The 12,739-nt window shown below is 32.0% G+C and overlaps 1 protein-coding gene across 3 annotated transcripts in view; it reads left to right on the top strand.

Moving 5' to 3' along the window:
* GRIK2 (glutamate ionotropic receptor kainate type subunit 2) overlaps window positions 1–12,739 on the top strand; it is a 625,962-nt gene that overhangs the window by 603,929 nt on the left and 9,294 nt on the right. For all 3 annotated transcript variants that reach the window (XM_065888797.1, XM_065888798.1, XM_065888799.1), the window contains one exon: window positions 6,963–7,213. In XM_065888797.1, coding sequence (XP_065744869.1) covers window positions 6,963–7,213 — 251 coding nt within the window. The remainder of the gene's footprint in view (window positions 1–6,962; window positions 7,214–12,739) is intronic.

The following is a 12,739-nucleotide window of genomic DNA, read 5'->3' as shown; positions in this document are numbered from 1 at the left end:
AGGAAATACAACACTGTCCTTATGAAATTTACAGCCTGTTAGGGTAAATGAGCATTAAACAAATAGTCACGGAAATTATTTTTTAGTTACAAACTGAGACGAGTTCTATAGAGGAAAATAACAATGATGCTTGGTATTGTATAACAGCATTGTTGACTGAATACGGCATAAAACTGGAAAATAGCAATTTAAAATGGAATCTGAAACGTAAATATAAAATTTGACTTAGCACTTCTTAAAAACAAATATGGGAGAGACAGTGTCCTAAGAGATAATAAAACCCATCTTTCACTGAGAAAAAGGCTCTAAGAAAATGTGGTCTGGTTCCAATTTTATTGGAAGATTTTATCATGGAAATAATGGTAAAAAGAGATAAAGCTCTAAAAGTACCCAAAATACGTTGTGCATTTACGGCACCCAGCACTCATCTCAGCATAGGAAGCAGGGAGCCATTTCACAAAATATAACATTGCCAGCAGCACTGTAATTTAAGAAAGAAGGTTGATGGTTCCAGCAGATATAGCCTCAGATCTCTTGTGCTCGCAGGTCTTTTACTTATTAAGGCACTGGCCAAGGCCACTGACAGTTGATATAAGTGCAATGACGGCATTAAAATTTATAAACTTATTTGTCACCCTAACTTATTCTAGATGGTTAACACTAAAAGTATGAAACAAGTCTGTTTATGAACTCTGTTTGTTCTACTGAATGTAATAAGAACCTGAGAAGGTGTCCAATATCACAAGTTCTGCCTTAACATATTTTGACTATATCATAATGGATATATTATAATGGATTCAATGTTTCATGCAAAAAGCATTTGTTTAATGCTTATTGTGTGATAGGCACTGTGCTAGATGCTGGATGAAATAAGATGAATAATGGATGGTTGATTACCTATAACCGACAGGTAGCCTGATTTTTAAGTCATTATTTAAAGGGCTTCAAGTATTTGGGTGTGTGTCTTAGAAACATTTATCAGATTAAACGCTTTCAAAGAAGAGGAATAATTAAGGAATTACTGAAGCTTTTTGAGGCAAATCATTGATATAATGTACACTTAGTGATTATAGTATAGTCACATACCCACAAGACGTGTAAGTTACTATTCTTCAGAAAGTGCAAGAAAGTATACTTGGAGAAATGACAAGCTAGAGGAAACTTAAAATTATGAGTAGTCTACTTCATAAAAATATCTTCCCAGACCCAAAGAAAACAAACACCAGGATGTTACCTAATTCTCTGTCATACACAGCACATAATATCGTCATGATGAGCTGAAATAACTATGAAATATAAAACAAAGGAAATGAAAGTTCTTTAGGAAGTGGGCAGTGGGGATTTGTCATTATAAGTAACGGAAATACTTAGCCAGCCCCTTAGAATTTTAACAAAATATTTAAAGGATTTGGGTGCTATCAGGAAAAACAAAAGCTGTGTATTTTTCCCCAAAATTGGTTTCATCAGTTTTGATATACAAATATATTTAAATAATAACTCTTGTAACTTTTGTCCCTCAGAAGTATTTTGTAAAGAGACTTAAAAGCTGGGCATGAAGACATGTCTTCAAGTAAGTATTGTGATGCGAATTCTTATGAGCTGATGCTCACGATGCATATGGAGCTAACAGATGAAAAAGGACATGCAAAAAATCTGCTACTTGATCAGTAGTGCTGTGATAATGTGTAAATTCAAAGCTAAGCAGGGACAAGCAGGAGATCTAACAAGAAACAATTTATTTTTGACAGAGAGAGCTGATGTAGTAAGAGTAGTAATTATTGTTATCTAAGGCAGTGCTTTTCAAATTGAGGTTAAAATAAAATAATTGACAGGGACATTAATAGATATGAATGAAAAAATTCTTCCACTAAAAATAAATTTAATCATTTAAAATATTTTTTTAACTTTTTCCTTTGATGGAGAGATGGAAACCTTTTATTTTGTTAACGTATAATGTGAATTTACAAAAGATATATTTGTTGTGGAGTATTCTTTAAGCTTATCTGACCAATGAATTCTTTAAAAGTGAAACACAGAAGTACATTTCCCAAAAAGAGAAGTGTGTGGGGAAAATCCAGTTTAGGAAATATTGGTATAATGAGATTTAGGAAGACATATTTATAGAAAGCAAGAGTGATTTTTTTTTCTGACCTTTGTAATTGATTAAAGCACGCAGAAGCTTGATTTGAAAGTAAGGAAACTTTTGGCAGTATGGATGGGATATCTCCAGTATGTGTATGGATAATGTGATTTTAGAATATTTCACTAAAGCATGGTAAGTATTAGACTTGTTGTGCAACCTTTAAAGAAAAGCTATTTATCAATCACTAAGCCTCCTCAAGAATTAAACGTAATGCTAACTCCATTTCCTTTATCATTTCTGTATTAACTAGATGTACTGAATAGGATAAGGAAAATGGTACATACTTAAATTGGTGTGTTTGTAAAGAGCATGAAAAGGACAATCAAATGAGCAAATGAATAAACTATGTGTAGTAGATTTAGACATTAGAACCAAGTATGTATAACAATGTGTGTATTCCATTCTATAAGTAAGAAACATCAAATGACAGAAAGGAAGGGGAGGAGGGAGGGGATGTGGGAGAGGAGGGAGGGAAAAGAAAAGAGAGGGGGAGGGGAAGGAAAGGAAAGGAAGGAAAGGAAACAAAAAGAATGTACGAAAAAGAAGGAAGGAAAGGTAACAAGGAAGGTAGGGAAGAGGAAGGAGGGCAGAAAGTAAGGAAGAGAGGAGTCAATTCAATTTAATAAGCCCAGCAAGTTGGCTCTGAACTACTTGGTGAGATTTGTATTAATTGTTTATAACAAATCACAGTTTATTTTCCTAAGGAGCTTTTAGTCAATTTGTTGGGAGGAATGTTAATGAAATTATAATTTTATGTAAAATTCTTTGATCTATGTAAAATTCTTTGACCTATGTAAAATTTAACATTTAGGGACATTTGGAGATGAATTTTTTTATCGAGGAAATTCTGAACAGGTGCATTTGTAGGTTTTATTTATGCCCACACATATACTGCTGCTGTATATCACTCGAAACTGCCTTTATGCCTCCTTCAAGTGTTCTTCTGAGCCCCACGTCTTATGCATCTGATACATCAAGGGACTTCACTATGTAGTAATCATAGGTTTTTCTTTCTTCCTTGTTTTCTCCCTCCCTCCCTCCCTCTCTCTCTTTCTTCTTTCTTTCTTTCTTCCTTCCATCCTCCCTCCCTTTCTCTCTGCCTCTTTCATGTAAGCGAGAACATTTTTTATCTGGTAAATGGGATCTTTCTGCAACTTGAAAAAAAGACCATTTTTAAAACATAATCGTTCCTTACTGTTAGTATGGAGCATGTGTTTAACAACCAAAGAAAGTCTCACTGTGAGCAAGAATACAAATGAAACAAAAACCAGAGATTGCATAGTGAAAATCAAAGAGCTAAATTCAGTTTTAAGAGGTGTTTGCCTTATCCTGCATGATGTTTTATAAAAGTAATTTATTTGCGAAAATTTTAATGTAGAAAATTTTAGACAAAATATTTCCTGGGATATAATTAAAGTTAAAGTGTCTGGTAACCCTGTGTTGAAATTCTCACAGCTTTTTAATAAAACTAGAACTGAAAATTATCTTTTCACATTGGATGTTACAATTTTTCAGATACTTTTGTCTAGCTTGTTTCTTCACCCATTTATGGTTACCTATTGGTCCCCTTAAGCATTTGAGGATTGACTTTTAGGTGCAATAGTATATGTTATAATAGACATGTTTACAATTTCCTCAGTCGTTTTCTAATCAAAGTTAGGGTTCTCTTGCAAAAATACTCATCTTCCTTGGAGGCAACCTTATGGTGCGTTAACCCCAGCTTCTCCCAGGTGCCACTCAATGCCCTCATAGTTCTTGGCTTGCCAGCATGTGGTCTGAGGCTGGGTTCATACTCGGGCAAAAGTTAGACTCTATCTATCTAACTAAAGGCTGTTCACTTCATTAGAGCTAAGCGCATGGCTATTCATGTCACAGAGAAGATTAAAGATACTTTTATTCTTTGATCTCAATATGTCCTTGAGATTTTTCAAATAGATAAAGTTTCAAACCACTTTTGACTTTAGTACCTGCTAGAAATGTGTCCCAAGGAGCAGCAAATGATGTACCAAAGAAGTAATCATTCATTATTTAATTATTGTTTCTTAAAATGAATCAATGACAGAATGACAAATAAAGCATGGCAGTGATTTAGTGTCATTGATTATATTATCTATATTATTTCACCCTGTTAAAAACCTCAAAATGAGGTGTATTAATTTTGTAGCTTTGATTCAATCCAAATTCTACTTACGTATTATTATGTTTACACTGGAAAGTAAGTGTGAGGAGGTTTGCTAGCAATAGGACATTTTCATATTTACAGTAAGTGCTGGAAATAGGAAACTCAACCAGCAAGAAATCAAGATGTTTCCATCATTTGTTGAAAAGTGGGTTGCTTTTGTCTGTGCCTTATTTTGAGAATGAAGTAGGGAATATGGTGTCTGAAGATACTGAATAAACATCCTAAAGCAATTCAGTGGGTTTGGTGAGTTGACAATAAGTAATATTCTTTCAGTTTTTCTCAGGATGAGAAATGACCTGGTTCAAAATATTACTTAGGTAGATCAAGATTTTTTCATATTTCAAAGTCTACTTTTCATGTCACTTTCCCCCCCAACATTTGCTTATAATTATACTTCCAGACCACATTTTTATATTAGTCACCTGTGGTCATTTTCATAAGTACTATCAGTATGAAATTTGTTTCAGATACTATGTTTCCAATTGAAGGTTATATTTGATAAACTACAGATCTTCTTAAAATGATTTTTTTCCCTCAATCAAATGTTTATTTTGCAGGGAATACACATGGTTAATCAGAACGGTAATTCAGAGTAAATGTGACTTTGAAGCTGCTGCTAGGCTAGTTGTAGTGAATTAATGAAAGCTGGATAGTCAAACAAGATGACCTTTATTTATGGTTTTTAAATACATATCAGAGGAGACCAAAAACACCCCACTGTCACTCTTATATTTTGTCAAGACTGCCTCAATCTGATATAATGCTCCTCATAATATGAAACATTGATTGAGAGTAGTTTGAAAATTAAGATAGGTGATAGATATAGAGAGATGATAGAAAGGAAGAAAGAATGAAAGAAAGAAAGGAAGAAAGGAAGGAAGGAAGGAAAGAAAGAAAGAAAGAAAAAGAAAGAAAGGAAGGAAGAAAGAAGAAAGAAAGAAGAAAGAGAAAGAAAGAAAAAGAAAGAAAGAAAGAGGAATAGATAGATATCCTCTGTTCCAAAGGGTTTACAATCTACTTAGGAAAGTAGATCACATCTTGAAAGGTAAATAATAGTAATACTAGATGACCTAGCCTGAGTGTCCAGTGAGTGACCAAGGTAGAAAATAATATGGGCTAGGCTAATCCATTGAAATCCAAAGTGGCTAAGGGGCGGAATTTAAACTGAACATTTTCATCAGAGTAGTATTTGGAAGAGAATATAGGAAGGAAACTTAGAAGCAGAAATTCCCCTGCTATAATTAGGAGTTGTTGCACAATAAAAATAAAATATGTGAATTCTAATTATAGGAATGGATAATGCCCCTTTTAGGAAAGCTGTGAAAAAATGTATAGAAGCCATATAAACATTTCTTCTGCATAGATTGAAGATTATGTTAAAGAAACAGCTCTCCACCTGGATTTGGTAGATCTCAGTCCTCAACTTTTACCATAAGCTACTAACTTTTTTTGATTTTTTTTTTTTGTATTTCTGCTTTTTAGTTTGCCTACTCTTGCTAAAAGAGCAACACTGAATTAGTCCTGTTATATTAATCAAGTAAAAAGAAGACATATAGTGCTGTCCCTTATGAGGCAGAATAGTTTCCTCATAAGGTTTTTAATTACGCTTAGCAAAAATATATCTTTAGGTGCAAATGTAGGTCTATTTAAATCAAAACAAGATCACAGACAACATAGAGTATGAGCTGAAATTAGTGTTTTTCTACCAGCGGAAAAACACTTATGGATGAATCTGTGCAAAAAAAATGGAATGTGCAGTACAATGTTTTAGGAAGGAAGATTAAACTTTAGGAACAGGCTACTTCCTGGGTGGGAAAAAGCGATAAGACCGATCCCTTGGGACAGATGTTGAAAGATGTATATAGTTCAGTATTATTCCATGTTTCTGGGCAACCAATTAGAAAAGTTATTACTTATCATGTAATAGCTAATACAGATGAATATCTACCCCCATCAGCATAAATACTATAAATTTCACTTATATTGTTGCCTCCACTGAAAAGAATATTTCTTTCCAAAGTGTAAAACGTTAAATAAACAACCAAAAAAAATCTTACAATGCGTTGCCATGACGATTTTTGAATGACCAAGTTTGTACAAACCTGTTATTTCTGTTATTTGTATCAAATATGAGTGATTGTTTATCTGCAAGTATTAGCCACCCCTGAATAGAGCTTGTTAATCATGATCACTTGAAATTATTGCACTTATTCATGGGAAACACCATTTTTTGCCACAACTTTCCTAAAAATCGAGGTTACTGTTTTATCAATGCTCTGTTTGCAGTGTTGAATGATTCCTAGACATTAACTAAATATCCTTGCCCTCTATTGTAGATTTTTGCTTACCGTTTTATTATTTTCCCAATGGTCTGAGTTGAGCCTGCCTTTAAGAGAGAGGTATTTTCCTCTTTCAAAACAAAATGTTATCTTACCCTTCAAAATCAGAAAGGCCACCTGCCCTATTTATTTTGTTATACTTCTGTTTTCTGCCATTTTCCAGTTGTCTTTTGCTTCTGAAAATAAATACTGGCATACTATGGAGCATTTGGAAAGAGCTCTGTTGTCTCATCATGTAACCTTTAATTATGAAATTTTGGGTTCCTGGAAAGCATTAACGAACCCTCTCTTTTCTTAGGTTCTCCATATAGAGACAAAATCACCATAGCAATTCTCCAGCTGCAAGAGGAAGGCAAGCTGCACATGATGAAGGAGAAGTGGTGGAGGGGCAATGGGTGTCCAGAGGAGGAGAGCAAAGAGGCCAGTGCCCTGGGGGTTCAAAATATTGGTGGCATCTTCATTGTTCTTGCAGCCGGCTTGGTGCTCTCTGTTTTTGTGGCAGTGGGAGAGTTTTTGTACAAATCCAAAAAAAACGCTCAATTGGAAAAGGTAAATGTCACTTTTTTACAACTTAAAACAATCTTTGTTATAATAAAACGAACTTCTTTATCTTTCCAACCAAGGGAAATACTTAGACCTGTGTTAATGGTCTTCTGCCACTCATTGTATAACAAAGGTTCATAGAACTCAGGATTACCTTTGTAATTTTTAATTTAAATGTAATATTTTAAATTGAAGCCAACTTCAGGACCAGTAACTATTTTTCGTCTTACTGAAGTCTGAAAATGGAGAAACTTTTGCTGCTCGAAGTTCACTGTGGTTAGTTTATTAGGGGAATATAATTAATGAAGGAAGCAAAACTCAGAAACTGTAATATGAAGAAAAAATTTCTCTGCAGATAAAAAGTGCTTTAAGATACGATACTCATTAACAGTTTCAAGTTAGGGAGTAAATGAAATATTTATTTGAAGATTTTTGGTCCAATAATTTCTAATTTGGAAAAATCATAATGTGCATTGTGGAAATTTTAATTAATTTTCTACATTAATGAATATGTGAGAATATTGTGGTTTCTTCTTTGCCACTTAATGTTATTCTTAATGCATCCTTTACTGCCTTGCACCTGAGTCTTTAGAAGAATACATATAAATCTCAAAAATATTGAGACTATTGCAATTTTTTAGTATTTTATTATATTTAGTCTTTTGTATAAATGTCTTTATATTCTGTTCTTAAAAAAGGCTGTGAACCTGGTTCAGATTATATATTTCTAGTGCTATAATTCCCTTAGTTCTATAAATATAAAGATGAATATATATAGATAAATCTTTCAGATGATACATGCTACTTTTTAATATAACTTTATGACTCTGGACGTAAAATGCTGCTTTAGCATTTTTAAGCCTTCTGGAACTTTACTTAGTCTTTTAGTATTTAAACATCTCTTTTGTTTTTAATTAAAAAACTTTTTTAGATCTTAAATTTTAGACCCTGCATCAGAGTGAGATTATATTCTGTTAAATGACTGAAAGGTTTATGAACTTTTATTGGTAAATATAAAGAGTAGAAATATGATATATTCCTTCATCTTTAATAATTTATGATATAATTAATTATCCTTTCTGAAATCAAGGATACACCATTCCTACATTTTATGTGACTACAGGACTTAATTCCTAGAAATAATGTTTTTATAAATGACTATTTTGATAGCCCCATTCTGTCTATAAGTAAAATAACCAATTCAAAGGTTTGAAAAATTTGGACAGTTGTATGATTTATTTTCCCACAGTATTCAGGATAACTATATCTACTGACTTGCTAAATCAAATATCTTTTGCACTGGTGTGACTGAAAATTAAGTCTAAGTACACTTTTTATGTTATGACCCTTATTACAATGTCAAAATGAGTTTTGGAATCAAATCCAAAGAACTAATCAGAGATGAAAATTAACTCTTCAATTTTTATTTTTACTATAATTTATCAATAAGTGTGATGTTTGGTTAGTTAATGCTTTAAATGAGTCCAAAAATAATAGAAGAAAGTTAGATTGTCTAGTTAGAACCTCAAATCATCCATATGTAGTGGTTTTCTTTCACTTATAGCTCAGTATTAAAATAAAGCACATACATTAATCTCTTGACAGCATGCGGTAGTCTGTCGCCCTTTTCTCTCTGTATCCTGTTCATATGATTTACCTGGGCCATGTCTCTATGTACAATTATTTTATAAGCATTCTGTTTTTTTTTAAAGGACATGGGAATTTACTTTTGTAAAATCACCTTTACTTTTATTATAAATAACTAGTTTAGCTGAATTTTCCACATATCGACCAGCTCTCAATTTCTATGGACTTCTATGACCTTCTAAAACATTAGAAAAAGGGAGTCAATGTACCTTTTGGTGCTGAAACAGATAAACTATTATATTGGAAAGAAACAACTGTGTTGATATGACATGAGCGTTCTTAGTCACATTCGCCGATGTTATCACACTGTCTCCACAAATCTTCCATAATGAAATTCAGATTCTCTAGCTAAGCAGAGGAGGCACTTCAGGATCTGTCTCTGTCCACCACTGTAGTTTTATCTTCTGCTTCTCCCCAGTTTGCACCTGTACTCTAACCACACTAAATTACTTTCAATTTTCCAAGGTCAACCAGCTTTTTAAAATCCTCCTCCCATTTGACCTGAGCAAACTTTGTCTATTTTTCTACCTGGCAAACTCCCACTAGTCATTTTAGATTAGGCATTCAAGACTAGGCATCAACTTGCCAAGAAAGCTTTACCTAATCAATAGGTATGACGAATCTGGGTACAGGGCACTCTATTTCCACAAGGTGGTGTTAGGTTTTTATTTTCTATTCCAATGAAAAAAATATGACCTGACCTGTATATCTCATTTTTGTTAGACTTAGCTGATTTCAGAAACTATCATCATTCCAAAAACATTTGCTCCCCCTTTGAGAAAGTTGGGAATGTGTCTTGTCCATTTCAAACAACATCCATCCTTTTCTCTGGAAGCATTTGCACATCTCCATTCTCCCTTAGCACACTATTTTATTCATATTTGTTGATTTCTTTTTTTAATTTAATTTCTTTTTAATTATTTTTATTTTAAAAAAATTTTATTGGAGTATAGTTGATTTGCAATGTTGTATTAGTTTCAAGTGTACAGCAAAGTGAATCAGTTATACATGTACATATGTCCACTCTTTGTTAGATCTTTTCCCATATAGGCCATCACAGAGTATTGAGTAGAGTTCCCTGTGTTATACAGTAGGTCCTTATTAGTTATCCATTTTATATATAGTAGTGTGTATATGTCAATCCCAGTCTCCCAATTTATCCCTCCCCTCCCTTACCTCTGGTAACCATAAGTTTGTTTTCTACATCAGTAACTCTATTTCTGTTTTGTAGATAAGTTCATTTGTGTGTGGGTGCCTCTCTCCCTATTAGACTCTTACTTCCTTTTAAGAAAGTAATTTTGATTTGTATTGCCAAGGTCTCAGACAGTGTCATAAGATCTTTCTTATGGCATAAGATCTTTCTTTCCTTCTTTCTTCCTTTCACCCTTGTCCCCTCCCTCCTTTTTTCCCTCTCTTTCTTTCTTTCCTTCCTTCTTCTCTTCTTTCTTTCTTCCTTCCTTCCTTTCTTTTCTTTTTCTTTCTTTCTTTTTTTTTTCTTTCTTTCTTTCTTCCTTCTTTCCCTTCCTCGCTTCCTTCCTTCCTTTTCTCTCTTTCTCTCTCTCTCTTTCTATTAAATAATGAAGTTGATTCCAGTATCTTATCTAGAAAAGTCTATCATAAAGAATAAAAAAGAACTATTTTTCCATACAATTCAAAAGAACTATGTTTATAAAGTAAATAATAATGGGTTTATTAGAAGTGATCCATTTTATTTACTGTGATAAATTAGGTTCTTGGGCTCAATTCTCTTTCATTTTTCCTGAGAAAAATATTTTATTTTGTTGGGCTATATGGTTTGTTTAATACCTTACTTAATTTATTAAAATTAGCTGTGAAATAGTCCTAGATTTTCTTATAAGATCTGCATGAAAACATACAGAAATTCACAGTTTATACTTATAATTGTGTCTTTAACTGAAATTTTTAAAATTTTAAAAACAAAGTAAACATTTCAAAAATTATTCATTTACTCAACGATTATTTATTGAGAACCAAACATGAAATGAATTGTATTTACGTGTTGGAGGAAAGCAGGATATATTATTCACGACTCCAGCCCCAAAATACTTTATCATCTCTTTTCCCTTCTCTTTCTCCATTTCTTTTTTCTTTCTTTAATTTATAATATTCTAGTATTTTGTAAAAGAGCCAATTAAATTTTCTATTTTTATCTGAATAGGCAGGCAGATAAAATATACACACAGTCTAGTTGAAAATGAGGTTTTTGTTTAAAATTTATGAATAACTAATATATTATCATGTCAAGTCTTAACTCCAATGATGATGAGGATGATTAAATTAGTGATAATTATTATTATTATTTAAAGATGAAAATAAAATGTCTCTTATAGCACATATTTTGTAAGATATTAATGGAACAAATAGGTCTTAATGACTATAATGTTGTTATATTTCCAAGTTTTTTGATAACTAAGAGTAGCATAAGAATGTAATATTTTTAAATGAGGGTAGGTTAAAACTGAAAACAGAAGATAATGCTGAAATATGTAGACCTTATAAAAATCCCAAAATTGTAAATTGCATTCCTTTCCAATAACCACAAGATGGTGTATTACAATTTTTAAAATACTTAATGGTTTTAATTTTGATGCAAATATTAATGCATCAAGGATATATTGCTTTTCATTTATTCAGACTTGTAAACTAAATAGGTAGTTATTTTTTGATGGTTTTCACAGTATAACCTGACCATTTGGAAAGATACTCAAAATGTTTTTCTTTTCTGAATGTATCTGAAAAAGTATCTAACCAACATGTGGATTTTCTAATTGATTTTCTTTGTGCCTTAACTTTTCCCTGATTTTAAAAATATTACTACTTAAGGTTTATTCAGTAAGCAATCCAAGAAACTTCTGCACATCTTAGGCAATTAGAGCATTTGAGGTTACATGGATTTGTTTGAAAAGTCCTGTGTTCACCTTGTTTTCTTACTTATAACTGAAAAAAAGCTGCTTAATATACAGAATTTTATTTTCTCTGGTAATATATCATCTTTATGATTATACATTGGTTTTGTAAGCATGAGTTATAAATGATTGTAATAATTTTAATTTTTATAAAAATATTTTATGACATAATTATGGTTTATTAATTTTTTGGAATTATTCATCATTTCTTACATATTTGAATATGTCTTGTTTTAAAAGGTATAAATAATTCTGCCCTCTTGATTTCCAACAAAAGTAGCAATATAATTTACATAGTTGGATCTTTTGTTTTTATCTGATATGTATATAGAAATATTTTCTTTTCCATGTAATTGAAAATGGATTTGCCTGTACAAATTATTTCTTCTTGAACATCAGGTTGAACATGAATCTTTGAGTTTCTTGATATGAAAAACTTAATGACAAAATATCCCTTTCTTATTACTTAAGTATAAACAAAATGTAGTAAATATGTCTGAGAAATAAAAATATAAAAATTATTGCTCAGATATTGAATTTCTAAGCTATATGTCCTGTCTTGGATACATATTTTTTGTTCTAACGTCCCTCTAAGATGATTGAAGTACATTTTAAGAACTACTTAGTATGGTTGTTTTTCAGGATATAGTCCATTGTAGTCTACATAGTTGTTTGCATTATAGAACACTGGTAAATCTTATCAAAGATAATCTCTAAATAATACAATAATTTCCCATCACTGAAAACTAAAAAAAAATTTGAGGACACATGGAATATTCTTCAGTGTATAGTTGAATAACAAATGTAAAAGGCAGTTGTAACTCACAGTAGAAGAACAAATAAATGAAACAATGCAATCTGAGGAATAAGAAGAAAATCAGAGTGGCTTAGTTTAAACCTGCAAGACTTACTTCCCTCTGTATGACAGACTCTAGGTCCATCCACCTCACTACAAATA

Source organism: Phocoena phocoena, chromosome 12 (genome assembly GCF_963924675.1).
Source record: "Phocoena phocoena chromosome 12, mPhoPho1.1, whole genome shotgun sequence".
NCBI lineage: Eukaryota > Metazoa > Chordata > Mammalia > Artiodactyla > Phocoenidae > Phocoena > Phocoena phocoena.
The sequence above is the reverse complement of the archived record's forward strand: the minus strand, read 5'-3'. Positions and strand labels throughout refer to the sequence as shown.